The sequence below is a fragment of the Penicillium coprophilum genome (assembly GCF_028826855.1).
Source record: "Penicillium coprophilum strain IBT 35676 chromosome Unknown utg000005l_segment0_segment0, whole genome shotgun sequence".
NCBI classification, from domain to species: Eukaryota; Fungi; Ascomycota; class Eurotiomycetes; order Eurotiales; family Aspergillaceae; genus Penicillium; species Penicillium coprophilum.
The window spans coordinates 3,262,082-3,277,194 of record NW_026622724.1 but is presented as its reverse complement, the minus strand read 5'-3'; the positions used below and the strand labels follow the sequence as shown (position 1 = coordinate 3,277,194).

The window sequence follows — 15,113 nt, the reverse complement described above, 5'->3', positions numbered from 1 at the left end:
GGTATTGTTTGCCACCGCTGGTAGAACCTTCTTTGCCACGTCGAGAGTCATTAAATATTCCTCCCGGGGACTATTCAGAGACTCTGGTAGGTCTGGGTTGAGACTGTGTTGACACCTGAGGAGTGAGCGATTGATGAGAGACTCATCTAAATCACTGGCTGTTGTCCCTTTTTTTAGAAAACAAATCTAGCTATAGTAAGTCCAGGAGAAGGAGCGATACTTACAAGGGCCGCAGTGAACACCAGGACTATGTTGCATAGACCAGGCAAAATCACACGAGGGACCGATGCAAAGGAGGATGACATCCAGCGATTGGGATCTTTGGCTCCCAATGGAAGAGAGGTGAGTTACAAAATATTGAGCATATATCCCTTGCTGACTGCTATCAATTAGATCAAAAATATCGCAGCAGTTGCACACGCTCTCGCTGAGGCCGATACAGCGCAGGTCAGCTATAAATATTTGGAATTAGCAGCGGAATCGAACCATAACTTTTCCAAGGAATTTAGTAGGCAAGGCCCTGTTGAAGGGATGTATGTCTAACGGCATAGACTGCAAACCTCAGCAGGCCATTCCGATATCCAGGTTCTCGGCGGACCCGAACCTATATAGCGATGATTTCGGTTAGTTTAGTACACGACACTCTTAGATATCAAAGTTGAATTACACTCTGCAATGCTCTTATATAGGTCATATCATTCCGTAAAGTTCTCGAGTTCAAGGGTCCGGCTCACATAATAAGTCGGCTGACGATCAGCTTTCTGCCAGTAGATCCCGACCCTCGGATAGGTATGCCCAGTTTGTGGTGGTCTGAGTGATCAGAGTTGCTCACTGATTGGACACAGAGTGGCACTGAGTAATCAGTAAGCATAACTACCTAGTTATTTATGAGCAAAGGTTTACATAGTATCAGTCATCATGCACGTGACTTCTCTGAGCTGATCACTGACTCTGAGCTCGTGCTGATATCTACTCTGAGAGCCTAAGCCTGAGCACCCTCATTAAAGCGGCGGCAGCCCAAATAGGAAATCCCCAAGGGAAAATCCGGTACGTATAGATGCCTATGTACACAAAAGACGCCTAATTTGGCAATTTGCTATTCGGTGCAGCCCTCTACCTAGCAAGTTTTGGTGTGTTTGCCATCACTTTATGGAGTTTCGGATGTCAGATGGTTCTCCGATCCAGACCGTTCTCAATATTACTACCCGATCCTGTCGCTTCAAGGAATTTGATAGAGGAAAGGTTGGCAGATAGTGCGATCCATCCCACCAAGTGCCCATCGAATAATCCAAGCGATTTGACTTTTTCTATTTGGAAAAATCAATACCGTTATGCCATGTCTGGGACCCCGATAGTCCCTTGGCATCGAGGACCTTGAGAGGTTAGGGCTTGGCAGTTGCTCCCATAAAAGTTCACTATTGGGATATGCTTTTCATCCAATGGCTTTTTTGAATTCTCTAATTCAAACAGTATGCTGCGTGAGTTAGTTCTCCTATTCACTTGCATGGCATGGGTGGAATTTGCCATTCATTTTTCTCCATGGATCAAGGTCAGATCAATATAAAACCGACACTATCAGAACTGACATCCTATAGAACATCTCCCAAAACGTTGAACTTTACACTCCTAGTACATTTCACTCCCCAGTGCCATTGACCACATACAATGAAGAGCACACACGTCTGCTTCAGAATCTCCAGCGATCCAGCGGGAAATGGGACTCTACCCACCCTCGACATCGATTGTTAACTGCCTTGCATGGGTATACCTGCTACAAAGACAAAAGTCTAGCTGAGGTGGACAAATGGAGGAATCTTTATAAGAATGTTCCTAAGCGGCAGCGAACGGTATGTTATTTCGTCCTTTCTTTCACGGTTGTTAAGCAAGTTTGGCTAATTGGCCTAGTTGCTCGAGTCAACCATCCACTACACACGTAAAATCAACACAATAGAACATCTGGTCGATACAAACGCCAAGCTATCCAGATCTATTGTTGAGTACGGTCTTTCATTCTACAATATCAGTCAATCTGAGCTAGACGAATTCATCAAAGAAAGTGAAAGTCAGCAGCGGTCCGCTGATAGAACTAGTGTCTCTCAGGGAATGAAGCATTTTGTGCGTGACTGGGCAGACGAGGGTCATGAAGAGCGCCAACAATCCTCTGGGTGCATTTTGAACTCGCTCGCCCAGATGCCACGAACTAATGACAGACCCTTGCGAGTGCTACTACCTGGGTCGGGATTAGGAAGACTGGCGCATGAGGTCGACAAACTTGGAGGTGAGTATAAGTTTAATTATCTGCTAGACTTCCATTGGCTGATTCGAGAGACGTTAGGCTTTGGTGTCACTATGAATGAATGGTCAGCATACATGAACCTTGCGTACCGTTATGTATCCAGTCTCTCCGTCCCCAACAGTGTACAATTCCACCCGTACATCGACTGGTGGTCTCACCATGCGACGACCAATGATCTTCAGCGGTCTATTAGATTCCCAAACGAAGTCATTCACCCATCATCTGTCTTGCTCATTGAGGGAGATTTCACAACGGTATTCACAGAACACACAGGCCTATACGATATAATCGTGACCTTGTTCTTTATCGATACAGCGCGGAACCTAGCCTCATACCTTGAGACTATACACAGACTGCTTCGTCCTGGTGGTCGTTGGGTGAACCTAGGTCCTTTATTGTATGGCACCGCGCCATTTGTGCAGTTATCACTGGATGAGATTGTGGCGCTGAGTAATAGCATGGGGTTTGAGTTCCAGGGGACAGATCCCACGATTGGAAATGTTACATTGCCTGGCTTGCCAGTGCGAGGATTGGAAGTGGCATATGGTCGGAATGGGCGAGGGTTGAATAAAAATGCATATCAGGCGCAGTATTGGGAGGCTGTCAAGCGCTAGGATAGGAACGAAATCCATTTCGTAATTTGCTTTCTCCTATTAGAAATCGAAAATGAATTTAGCTGTATCATCCGAATGTAATAGTTCAACTACGGAAGACATAAGACGAGATAGGGCTACGACCTCCCGTGTCTCTGCTGAGTCGACCCAATATCTTATATGACACCCACCTAATCTAACCACCTATAGCGCAATGAATTTTCCTCCCCGGTTCGCAATTTACACGAAGAAAAAACTGTATCGCTCGGAGAATAAAGTATCAACACTCTTGGCAAGTTGGGATCGGCAGGGACTGTCTAGTCCAACCAAGACATTGGTCCAATATAGCCAAGACTTATCCAAGAAAAGTCATATTGCTCATTAATACTACCACTGTTACCCACAGAATACTATCTAATTGAAGGCCAATGCACAATTTGCCCCATACAATGAGACACCACCGGTGCCAAGCTGAGAACCTTTGGGGCACCAAGACTTCCGCTTTCTTGGCCTCGTAACCACTACTATCTCAACGGAGTGGCAGGTATAAATTCAGGTGCAAACCCGGTGCAGCAGGTCTCTGGCTTGAGAATATTTGCCATCATTATACTGTGCACTTTGAATCCCTCGCCATAATGAGACTATCTATCTACTTCATTGCTATGTTGAGTTCAGTCTCATCTGGAGTCTGGGCCCAAGATCCAGGTCCATCTCCTACTGCTTCAGTTGGATGTGAGCCACACGGAGACCATTGGTTTGTTCTATCCCGTATGTCTTGTCTATCACTCGGCGTTTATTAACGCCCTTTATATAGGCACTGTGACGGTCCAGCCTCGACAGCTGTCTCGGTTACATCAACGACAAGCGAGGTTGTAGTGAGCACCTCCACGCAAGTCACTCCTACAATGCCTAGTCCTACTGAGTCTGTTGGTTGCGAGCCGCATAACGACCATTGGCACTGCGATGGGCCGGCTGAGACGGCTAGTGCATCAGCGAGTGCCTCCGGAAGTGCCTCTGCAAGTGCCTCTACAAGTTCTGGAGACGAGGAAGGAGGTGCGGGAGCAGTCGGGGTGCACGTTTTCCTGCTTGTTGGGTTGTCACTTGTGGCTGCTGGTATGAATGTTTGATATCGACAGATTTGAGGTGGGGGAAAGAGATAGAATTGTGCGTGTTGCTATAGAAAGCCGAAGGTTTTAGAGTACATAGTCTCGCACCGGTCTGTATTGTTCCATTCGAATCCGGGAAGAGCGTTTGATCTTAGTTTCGTTATGGAAGTCCTACACTTTGCACTAGAACAAGTAAATAGGTGCATGTTTGTAATTTGACAATAATCTAGTAAAGTGAGAGTAAAGAGAAACAGAGGAAACACGAAAGACATGACGCTAAACAAACCATGAGGAAAATCAGTGCTCAGTCAAATTCTACATGACAGTAATCAGAGAAAGGCACAAGGTGCTGCCTGAAGCAGTGCTCTAGATAGTTAAACACCTACGTGCATGTCATGTATAGCCCAGAGAAGCGGCCTAATGTATGTGAAGTAAAAAGAGTAAGATAGCGTGCGCGAAATGAACGGCGAGGTTGAACAAAAAGAAAAAAAAGGAAATGCTGGACGGAATGGAACCTAGTAGCAGACGGCCCAACACTAACAGTATGCTACTGCTGAGCAGTATACCGCTAGGATCCAATCTGTCCCGCATTTCCAACAAGGGATCTTAATGGTGGTTGATATAGTATCCCGTATATCTGAATCTTTGGATTGGTGAAACGGGTCAGTATGCAATTCTTTTGCATACTGCAACATTGATGCCCCATTGGTCTCATCCGTGCTCTAAGATGACCGTGTAAATGGCAAATAGCTACATATATGTATGGATTTTTGTGATGAAACAAGAAAGTACCGGAGCGCCTTATAGTCCATTAAGGAGAACCAATAACCTATGTGTCCACTTGATAGTTGACATCGTACCATGTGAGACTTTGGGAGAATACGGTTCAATGTTCTTTTAGATTGATCCAGGTCTTATATGTGGTCAAGATGTCAAGACACTTTGTACTTTGTAAGAAGGGACCTCGGTTAAAAGTGCAAACTACGTCTATACGACACTAATAGGTAATCGATCGTGACATAGGGGATACACGATCAAACAACATACGTAAGAGTAAAGCAATGTTATAAAAGATGACTATTAGTTACTGCTTTGCTGTAGTTCAGCTGTGTGAACAAGATAAAAGCAAGCGAAAGAATTCCAAGAAAGTCCAATGATTTCTTTTTATTTGCTACGTAGAATGATGAATACAGAACGAGTGTGGGAAGAGCCAGCATGGGTATGTATAGCCAAGTCGAGGGGGATGCAGATAAGACGGAAAAGGAAAGGTGGTGGAATCCTTCTCCTTGACAAGAAAAAGAGCAGCCAGAGAACAGGAAGGAGATGAACTTGACCTTAATGTTCCAGCCCTAGATCCTATCCTAATCCAGTGCAGAGATCAAAAATTGGAAGTTGGTTTGGTTGGCTGGTAAAAAAAAACGAGAGCTTCGTGAGTAGTGGGTTACATTTAACAAACAAGACCAAGAATTCAGAACAGGAGAGGGAATAAATCCTGCATTGCACGCTGCAAGAGGGGGGAGGGTAGAAAGATCCAGGTACAGTAGAGGCAGAAGAGGTAACAGCAACAGACTCTCTATTCCTGTCCAAAGCCAAGCGTTTCCTCCACCGCGATAGACATTTTGTGCTCTAGAGCCTCGTGCGTCTTGTAAGGAGGGAGATCAAGACGATTGAAGCTGTGGAAGAACAAGGTTAGCTGTGATACAAGTACAGGAACAAGCATTGAATACATACCAAGTATGCGACTTGGGTAGCGCAGAAGGATCACCAGACTTCTCGATGGTAAACCGTCTGGGGCCATCAGATCCCTGCAGATCCTTAAATCCGTTGACAGGAATACGCGAGGTACCAGTAGTGAACTGGAGAAGACGAGACTTCTGCTCGGCATCCCAGGTGCGGACAATCTTCCAGAAGTTCTGAATGACCTCGTCCTGCTCCTGGTAGCCGCGGTAGTCGGTGTGCTTCTTCCAATCTTCAACATCGATGTCGGCGATACCACCGATAAGCAACTCGAGTTCGCGCTCGTCGAAGACGTTGACAAGATCGGGAGGAATAAGCTCGTTGAAGCCGGACATGAAGGCATCGAACTGCTCCTCGACTCGCTTCATGATCTTCCATTCCGTGACCAACCTATGATACAATTAGCGGGGGTGTACCAGGCTATGGGCTGAGGGGGTTCCACTCACTCAATGTATTGTGGTTTGTTCTCGTTGGTGACGGGAATATCCCGACCACCGGGTATCAAATCAATAGTGCGACGCTCACCAAACTTCTCGTCGTCAACCGAAAATGTGAGTTCCACAATTCCGTCAATGTCATTATCCCTACCATGGTGTTAGTGTGATTTCTCGAAATGAGATTGTATGCACCGAACTTACAGTGTCCATGCCAAATTGCGGTGCAGATCCTCATCCACACCTTCCATATCTTGAAGGCTGACCTTCTTCCGCAACATCATCTTGTAAAAGGCCCCAATGAAGAAGGAATCAAGGAAACGACGGTGGAAGATAGCCAGACCAACCACTCGGCCGATGAACTTGAAGTAATTGAGATGCTCGGGATTCACGCCCGAGTGGGGATTAATCTGCAAGGTATAATTATCGTGGGCAGAGTATTCGAAGAGACAGTAGAAAGGATTGAACATTTCGTGGGAGAGGAGGAAGAAGAATTCACTAAGAGAGTTAGCAAGTTTTGATTAATACTGGATAAAATGAGAACAGAACATACCGTGAAAGACCACCGTAATCAAGACCATCTTCGCCATCGAACTTGATCATTAGGCGTTTCTTGAGATCAGATGCACTCTGACGCATGATTTCGGCATAAGAGTCCTCAAAGATGTTATTACGACGGACTTTAACGTGGCACTGTCCGGACATGATGCGCAACGCGGGTTGGGACCGGAAGTAGATCAGCTTGCGGCGGAAATCACGCTTATACTGGGGCACACCCTGATCCAAAGAGGAGGGGAGTCGTGGATCATCCCATGTAGTCGTCTTGGTGTTGTGGTCGACGAAATATACTCGAGCAGTGTTGGTAAGACGCATCTCCCAGCCGCTGGGGAGAGGCCCCAACTGGGATACGGGCTGCTGTTGAATGGTGGTGTTGTTCGCGCCACCTGTATTCTGTCCCTGACCATACATGCGGATATACTGCTGCCGACGAGGATCGACCCATGTCGTCGTGCGCGTGTTATGGTCCACGAAGTAGGGTCGTCCCTCGGGCGTCACTCGTCGTTCCCAGCCTGGTGGAAGCTCCCCTGTGCCTGCAGTGGTGGCTCCCGTTGCCATCATGGAAATCGCGGCGGCGTTGGACCCGGCGGGGGCTCCAGTTGCGAGAGAGGTTCCTGCGTTAGGCCCGGGCGGTGGTGTCGGTATCTGCTGGGCATCTGGCAGGTTGGGCGAATTGGCGCCAGTTCGGTCTTCTGGAAGCATCCGGCTCTGGTGGGCGCGACGTTCGAGCTGCATGTTTGCTTCGCGCTGCGAACGCTGGGCATGCTCGTTGTAGTTAGCGGCTGGTCGTGACCATGTCGTGGTGCGCGTATTATGATCCACATAATATGTCCGTCCCAAGTTATCTTCACGTCGTTCGTATCCGGCGGGGAGTCGACCCTGACTGTCCTCAAAGGAGCTGAGATTGGCGCGAGAGGGGACACCGGGTCCAGGGGGATTGGTTGGGGCACCATTCATTGGGGGAGGAGCGCCGGTCGGTGGAGCAGTTGCTGGGGTGCGCTGATTCAATGATGAAGTTGATACTGCGGCGGGGGCCGTATCGACAGTGCTCGGGCCAGCCTGCGTTTGAGATGTTGATGCTGCAACCTGGGGCACAAGACCGCTGGAAGTCGATGTCTGGGCCTGTTGACGCTGGAGTCCATTCTGGTTCGGATGCGGGGTGGTGAGGTTTGAGGATAGGTTGATGATCAATTTTCCGTGGACCACGAGGTTGTCGTTTGATTTTTTCAAATCCCTAGTAAGCATTTCTGTGAGGGGGGGCACATGGCTGTCAGCTCAGTTCACGTTTTCTATGACTCGCGATCGGCGTTCTTCGGACGTACCATCACCACCCATCGACAAGTCAATGACATCTCCGATGCGAACATTGATCACTCCGAGGAAACCCTGATCCTTCTTCTTGAATTTCTTCTGGTCGAAGATCTGGATCGCAAGAATACTGTCCTCGTTGACTCTCCTGAAAAAAATGGTTAACCCCGATCACGCTTTTCTCTCCCTGACAGCGAGGAATTATCACGATAACACATACAAATCGAATGGCTCATTCCAATAGGGATTCAGAGTCTTCTTGATTACAGAGGTTGTATGTGTTTGCTCTCCTCCAACAGTAGCCACAGCGAATGGATCGGGAAATCCTAGAAATGGTCAGCTTCAACCCCGCAGTACTCGATCAATGGAGCCACCACATACGGAAGACATCGCGTTTGTACAAGCCGTCGGCCGCGATAACTAAAGAGCAGAGGTTAGTTACGGATGCGGAACCCCGCAGAGTCGAAAGTCGATTCGAAATGAGAAGCTCTTACTCGTGACCCGGAGATTTGGCTGGCTACAATTCATGTCAGCGATGATCTGAAGATCCAGATCTGGATGCTCGTGAGTCCAACTTACGCTGGGAGATTTGACGCCATATTTCCGATCAACCAAAGAACAGCGCGGGCGCGCACATTCACCAAGGGAAAAAGACCAAACCGAGTTTGCCCAGGTCAAAGCCCGGAAAGAGTGGATAGGTTGGTGACTTTGCAAGTTGGTGGATGTTGGAAGAGGAGAAAGAGAGAAAGGGAAGGGTTAGGTGCGCCCGGGTTTGGGGTACTCGGACTACGTATTCACTATGTACGAGATACCCGGTCAGTACTTCCCTGGGGCTGAGTAAGAGATTTATTAATATCTTTTCATATTTGCTATAGAATATTATATCATACAAATCATACAATTAATATGAATATTTTTTTTTATCAAGTTTCCTAGTCATACGTAATAGAGAATATATAGCGGGTGCGGGCGGGTAGAGTGGCAATTTGATAGAAATATAACGATCACAGCAAGAGCATAGCCATATTTAGGCAACCGTATTCGAAGCTATAGATCTCTATACGCTTTTATATACCTCTCTTAAGATCTTATGTATAGAAATTGGTATAATCCATGGTCCTATATCAGCTGATCACTACATTACTACATTAAATATAAGACCAATAGCTAAATTAATAGCAAAATTGATAGCTAAATTGATAGCTAAGCCAATAGCTAGCTATTAACTCTTCTTTTTTTGCTAATTCTCTGCCCGGAAATTATTGTACAGCACGGATCCCACAACTCCAAAGCCACACCTAGAGAAAATGAGATGATCAATTCAGATGGTCCTGAAATCAGACAGACCCGAGATTTCCAGGAACATCCTCAAAACACACTTAGTAAGGTGAGAAACCACGTCCCCGACCCCGGAAGCTAGCACCACCACGATATCCACCACGGGGGAAGCCACGACCACGAGGGAAGCCACCCCGGCCACGGCCACGGCCACGGTGCATACCAGGCAGGTTGGTACGCTTAGGAACGACCTGTGATTCGACATCAGCAAGTGTAGACAAGAATAGTATGAACAATTAGAAACCGACCTTCAAATTGCGACCGCGGAAGACACTCTCATTCAACACCAGAGCCTGAGCAACCAGGCTAGGTTCCGCGAATTCAACGTAAGCATAACTGCAGCACATTGTCAGCATAGATCCGTCTATATTCTCCTTCCATTCAGCTTCTCACCCTTTGGGCTGGCCAGAGAACTTGTCCAGCAAAATGGTAACCCGGTTGATGGAACCACAGCTCTGGAAATGAGCCTGAATCTCCTCTGGGGAAGCACCGTAATCGACATTGCCCACGAAGATGCTACGCGCATCAATATCTTCTTTGTTCTCTTGCAAGCTCACGGTTTGCTGATCAAGGTCGGCCTGCATCTCGCGCAGCTTAGCAGCCTCGGATTCCATCTCGGCCACTCGTCGCTTCATGGCCTCAATCTCTTCCTATAAGGATCAATCATATTAGCGGGGGATGCCTTGTATATGAAGAAAAGTACGCGACATTGGTATGAAAGAAATAATTCAATGAACTCAAACAAAGAGTGGGAATTGCTTTCAGGGCAACGGAACAACCCCGATTACACCTACCTCGTCATCTGCGCCATCTTCCTGGGATGGGATCTGCTCCGCCTTGACCTCCTCGGGGATCTCCTGGCCTTCGGCAGCCATTTCGTCGGTAAAAAAGGAAAAAAAGTCGGGTTGGGGGTATTCGAAGGGTCGGTGAAAGCGCCGGGGATACCGATGAGGGGAGCAAGTCAAAGCTCTCCGAGGGTCGGTCTGATCTCTGCGCCTCAAATTTGATAGATAAAAATGAAGGTATTGAGATGCTTGAAGTTGGAAACTGCCCAGATGGTTTGGACGAATCAACAAAACCCTCTGTTCAAGACCTCTAGGCGGTAGAGAATTGAAGTTCTGGGATTTGGCAATGAGAGGCTTTCTACTTTGGGAATAGCGCCATTGGCGCCTGGGATGAACTGGCGGTATACTGCCGGGCGGTATATACCGCCCTGACGCGTTCAAAGGGAATTGTTGCACTACACACGAACTTTCACCTGATAAAAGCTCCGGTGATTGGTATGATTTCTATAGCATGAGTATGCATGTACAAAGTACATGACTGTTGGGGTAGAAAAATATCAGCATGTACATGAATATACTGTAAAGGAGGTCTGTCATTGTTTAACTAGAAGAGAAATATAGTTGGAAGGATGGATCATTAGAGTGCCTATATACAATCTTCTTTTGATATAGTCCTTGTCTCTTGCAATCGTATAATATAAAATAATCTTGATACTGAGTCAACTAAATCAGACATCATAATTTAGAACTCTTATTCAACACGATCACAAAATGAAAGAGATGGATTCAATTCTATCAGGTGAATCCTGTCATGGGGGCCAATGGAGGGTGTTAGGGCAAGTAAAGTAGCTTGTAGTGATAGATCAAACATCATAAGCGATGTTGAGGAAATGACTCGATTCAAGGTATCATGTATCAAATTGAAAAAGCATGGAATCTGCAACAAAGTAGAAGGGAGAAGAACATATGACCGGGCGAAAACCAAGGCGATTATTTACACGGAGGGAGAAGGAGGAGAAGTAGGATTGGGGACATCAGGAAGCCGGGGGATGGTTCTTGCGGAAAGAGACCTTCTCAACAGCCACATTTTCTACCCCATTAGCATCGGTCTTCAACTGATAGACGTACAACACAAGGACATCACCTTGGATCTGTTCACAGTCAGTATTTACACTATCCTTTAACTTGATTAGGGCAACTCACGTCCATCAGGCAGAAACTTGGCGTAGGCTCCTCGCCATCTGGCCAGAAGCCCGAGCTCATGGCACCCGTTGCGCTTCCTGGGTTGATAAAGAACCGACCCTCCATCTCAAATGCCTCAAAACGGTGAGTGCCACCCCACAGCAGGACATCAACATCCATCTGGCGGGCCGCGATAAGCAGTGCGTCGGCATCGGCGGGTGGCACGATGGTGTGGCCATGGGTGAAACCAATTCGTAGACTGCCATGGTTCACGATCTTGGAGAGAGGAAGATTAGGAGAGTCGACATCGTAGTCACCCTTGACCATCTGCAGGTCTGGAGCTACCTCGCGGAGGAAATCATAGGTCTCGCGGTCAGTCAGGTTGCCCAGACAAAGAGTCTGGCCAATCTTGCCGGGGGTCAGGAGTTTGCGGAACTAGAATTGACGGACAGTGTCAGCGGGTCTGGAAGGAAGTGTAGTGTAGAATAAAGACGGACCTTGGCTGGAAGATCCTAGACGACGTGTTAGCGGAGACAGTGAAGCTGAGCTGAGGACAGCTTACAGGAGCTCGGTCAGGGATGAACAGGTCACCAATGACCAAGACCAAACGAGCGGTCATCCTGGATGGTGCGTGTGGGGTAGATCGAGGTCAATGGGCGATCCACGAGGATCGGAAATTGGAGCAAGCCAGAAAGAAACAACGCCTGTTGGCTTCAGCCTGATGGAGCTTCGCGGGGAAGAGCAACTAAGCAATGCCCTAAGCCCTATTTTATATCTCAATTCGGCTAGCGCTATCTGTTATGTATGAAGCCATGATCCTTTTAAGGAAGTCTCGCATGCTTTTCGGTTGATGATCTAATCTATGCATTTGTATTCCACCCTATATTGGTTCGAAGGTTTCCTAGCTCTTTGCGGAGGTCTCCGGAGACCAGGGGACATGATAATACATACTACATGCTACTTTGGGGTTCGACGGTTGAATGAGTAGCAATTGCCGGGCAGACACATTGTGATTAATATATCAACAAACTGGTATTTCTATACAGGAATATAAGGAAAAAAGCCGGTTGAAAAAAGTATCCGAATGCTCCTATCCCCAATATGCAGTCAACAGTATATCGATATGAACAATCTTGGATTGCTAATAAAATGATATAAAATGACAAATCTGAAGAATACCCCAGATTAAATATCCACAAATTCATAGAACCATACATCGTATGTAGACTGTTGGGAGGATCCGCCTTTTTTTCCCCCTAAAAACCTCCCTTCGAAAGTGACTCATTAAGTACCTTCCCTCTCACTCTCACATGCACTCGGTCCCATCATCCGAGTGAGCAAATCATCGAATCCCAATCGGTATCTTGGCCAATCCACTCGGCGGCGATCCCCGAAATCTCGTTACCCTCGGGAAGTCCAATCTCCTTTCACGCGAAATACCCCGCGGCGCGCCGCAATCGGAAAACTGGCGTCCAAAGCTACGGAGCGTCTGAGCCTGATTTCCAGACACCTGGACCAGCGCCTCCCGTTACCTGACCTTAATACTCCCTTCTCGACCGAGAGAGATTCATTATTCCCTGACGACGTTGAATATAAACCCATTGATCGCTCTATCCCTGCCCAACAACCTTCCACTATGTCTGCTCAAGCCCCGCACAACACCCTCCTGATCCCAGGACCCATTGAATTTGACGATGCCGTTCTCCAGTCCATGTCCCACTATGCGTGAGTTATCCAATACATGCTATAACGAACCGTCAACTAACTCATCTAGTGAGAGCCATGTCGCTCCTGGCTTCGTCAAGGTGTTTGGCGAGACTCTAACCCTCGTCCGTAAGCTCTTCCAATCCACCAACCCCACCGCGCAGCCCTTCATCATCTCCGGAAGCGGCACACTGGGCTGGGATCTTGTCTCCGCCAACCTGATTGAGCGTGGCGAGAATGCCCTCGTTCTTAACACCGGATACTTCGGCGACTCCTTCGGTCAGTGCCTCGAGACATACGGTGCCAACGTGACGCACCTCAAGGCCCCCATCGGCGATCGCTCCTCGCTCGAAGAAGTGGAGCAAGCCCTCAAGGAGAAGGCATACAAGCTTATCACCCTCACACACGTCGATACCTCGACCGGTGTGCTCTCGGATGTCAAGGGCGTGGCACAATCGGTTCGCCGTGTTAGCCCCGATACTCTCGTTGTCGTGGACGGCGTGTGCAGCGTTGGCTCCGAGGAGATCGCTTTCGACGAGTGGGATCTCGATGCCGTCCTCACAGCTTCGCAGAAGGCCATCGGCTGCCCCCCCGGTCTGAGCATCGTCATGACATCCGGTCGTGCCATCCAGGTCGCCCAGTCCCGCAAGACCCCTCCCGGCGCTTACTACGCCTCCATCGCCAATTGGCTTCCCATCATGAAGAACTACGAGAACAACAAGCCCTCTTACTTCGCCACCCCTCCCACCCAGCTCGTCCACGCCCTGCACACCACCCTCCAGCAGATCACCGCTGATGTCCCCGGCCGCTTCGCTATCCACACCGAGGTCTCGGATAAGGTGAAGGCTGCTGCTGCTGAGCTTGGTCTCAAGCAGCTCGCTGCTCGCCCTGAATGCCAGGCTCATGGTATGACTGCTCTTTACCTGCCCGAGGGTCTGTCCCCGCCTGATGTTCTGCCCGGTCTGCTTAAGCGTGGTGTCATCTTCGCAGCTGGCCTGCACAAGGAGATCGCTTCCAAGTACATCCGATTCGGCCACATGGGTGTCAGTGTCACTGATCCCAAGCGTGGTGATGTTGAAAAGGCCCTGACTGCGCTCAAGGAGGCTCTGGCTGAGGCCAAGCAGGCCAAGGGTCTGTAAAGGCTGTACTCAGGCAGCTTGGATGTAAATGGGATCACTTGGACTTACTTAGAGTAAGCCTCGTAGATTATATATTGGTTAAAACTACAGCAATGAATTATTGATCATAGACACATTTATATTCAGTGGTAAACCTGTCTTGATTTGTAGGATAGCATCATAACTTTGGGGGTTGATGAAAGTACTATCCACATCATCAAAGCAACAGTCTTGTCATTCACTTTCCCTTTCCTTAATAGTATCTAATCCTCGACAACCCACTATCTACTTACTCCGTACTGCCCCAATGAAACAGACTAAGCTGCAGGTACCCGCCGATCCTCCACATCCTGGAATCCTCCCTATTGGTGCACCTATCTAGACCCAAGGCCCTAGCCGACGATCGTTTCAGACAGTAGAAACGCAATCAAGAATGTAATATCGTGTCAGAACGTCCTCCGTGCAGCTTCTCCCTTTGCCTTACTAGCTCTTGGCACTGGTATATTGAGACACATCTGCTACACCCCTATACAAAGGGGCATTGACCAAACCGAGTTCTAGGAGATGGGAATGATTAGGATACCTAATTAATGACTGGATAGTACGGCCATCACATCATCGACCTCTCAGGTTCACTCGAATGAAGTCTTAGTATCTCATCTCTGCACGTAATATAATTTATCGTTTTCTTTGATGGCTTCCTCCAATAACGCAATTGCGAGAACAGAAAATATAAAGAAAGAAAGTCGCTTATCTTTAATCATGCAATCGTAAATAGACCGTTCTATCCATGAAAGAAGCCCAGACATTGAGCTATACATGTCGCCCGACTCTCCACCTAGTGGCGATCTTGCTCACAATCTCAAGAGCCTCAGCGACGAACAAATTGTCAACATGGCACTACTTCTCTATCTTCAGGTACTGCTAATTAATTTCGATGGTATGCAGGCAGAT

General features: G+C 47.9%; 6 protein-coding genes across 6 annotated transcripts; 3 read left to right on the top strand and 3 right to left on the bottom strand.

Moving 5' to 3' along the window:
- Positions 1-1,471: 1,471 nt before the first annotated feature.
- Positions 1,472-2,910, top strand: N7500_008762 (uncharacterized protein; the record flags this gene model as incomplete). The annotated part of the gene is made up of 3 exons (XM_056679906.1): positions 1,472-1,549; positions 1,596-1,847; positions 1,906-2,910. 3 exons carry the CDS (start codon positions 1,472-1,474, stop codon positions 2,908-2,910), a joined length of 1,335 nt encoding a protein of 444 aa, XP_056530278.1.
- A 614-nt stretch (positions 2,911-3,524) lies between these two features.
- On the top strand, positions 3,525-4,016 carry N7500_008761 (uncharacterized protein; the record flags this gene model as incomplete). The annotated part of the gene is made up of 2 exons (XM_056679905.1): positions 3,525-3,643; positions 3,704-4,016. 2 exons carry the CDS (start codon positions 3,525-3,527, stop codon positions 4,014-4,016), a joined length of 432 nt encoding a protein of 143 aa, XP_056530277.1.
- Positions 4,017-5,568: 1,552 nt separating this feature from the next.
- N7500_008760 (NEDD4 family E3 ubiquitin-protein ligase) lies at positions 5,569-8,631 on the bottom strand (the record flags this gene model as incomplete). Its single annotated transcript, XM_056679904.1, has 10 exons — positions 5,569-5,668; positions 5,727-6,122; positions 6,179-6,316; positions 6,371-6,664; positions 6,720-7,971; positions 8,047-8,180; positions 8,253-8,358; positions 8,414-8,452; positions 8,527-8,549; positions 8,612-8,631. 10 exons carry the CDS (start codon positions 8,629-8,631, stop codon positions 5,569-5,571), a joined length of 2,502 nt encoding a protein of 833 aa, XP_056530276.1.
- Positions 8,632-9,411: 780 nt separating this feature from the next.
- N7500_008759 (polyadenylate-binding protein) lies at positions 9,412-10,245 on the bottom strand (the record flags this gene model as incomplete). The annotated part of the gene is made up of 4 exons (XM_056679903.1): positions 9,412-9,561; positions 9,619-9,706; positions 9,764-10,020; positions 10,165-10,245. 4 exons carry the CDS (start codon positions 10,243-10,245, stop codon positions 9,412-9,414), a joined length of 576 nt encoding a protein of 191 aa, XP_056530275.1.
- A 944-nt stretch (positions 10,246-11,189) lies between these two features.
- On the bottom strand, positions 11,190-11,956 carry N7500_008758 (vacuolar protein sorting-associated protein 29; the record flags this gene model as incomplete). Its single annotated transcript, XM_056679902.1, has 4 exons — positions 11,190-11,306; positions 11,359-11,772; positions 11,835-11,849; positions 11,900-11,956. The coding sequence occupies 4 exons, from the start codon at positions 11,954-11,956 to the stop codon at positions 11,190-11,192; spliced, it is 603 nt and encodes a 200-aa protein (XP_056530274.1).
- Positions 11,957-12,973: 1,017 nt separating this feature from the next.
- N7500_008757 (alanine--glyoxylate transaminase) lies at positions 12,974-14,180 on the top strand (the record flags this gene model as incomplete). The annotated part of the gene is made up of 2 exons (XM_056679901.1): positions 12,974-13,062; positions 13,112-14,180. 2 exons carry the CDS (start codon positions 12,974-12,976, stop codon positions 14,178-14,180), a joined length of 1,158 nt encoding a protein of 385 aa, XP_056530273.1.
- Between the last annotated feature and the right edge of the window lie 933 nt (positions 14,181-15,113).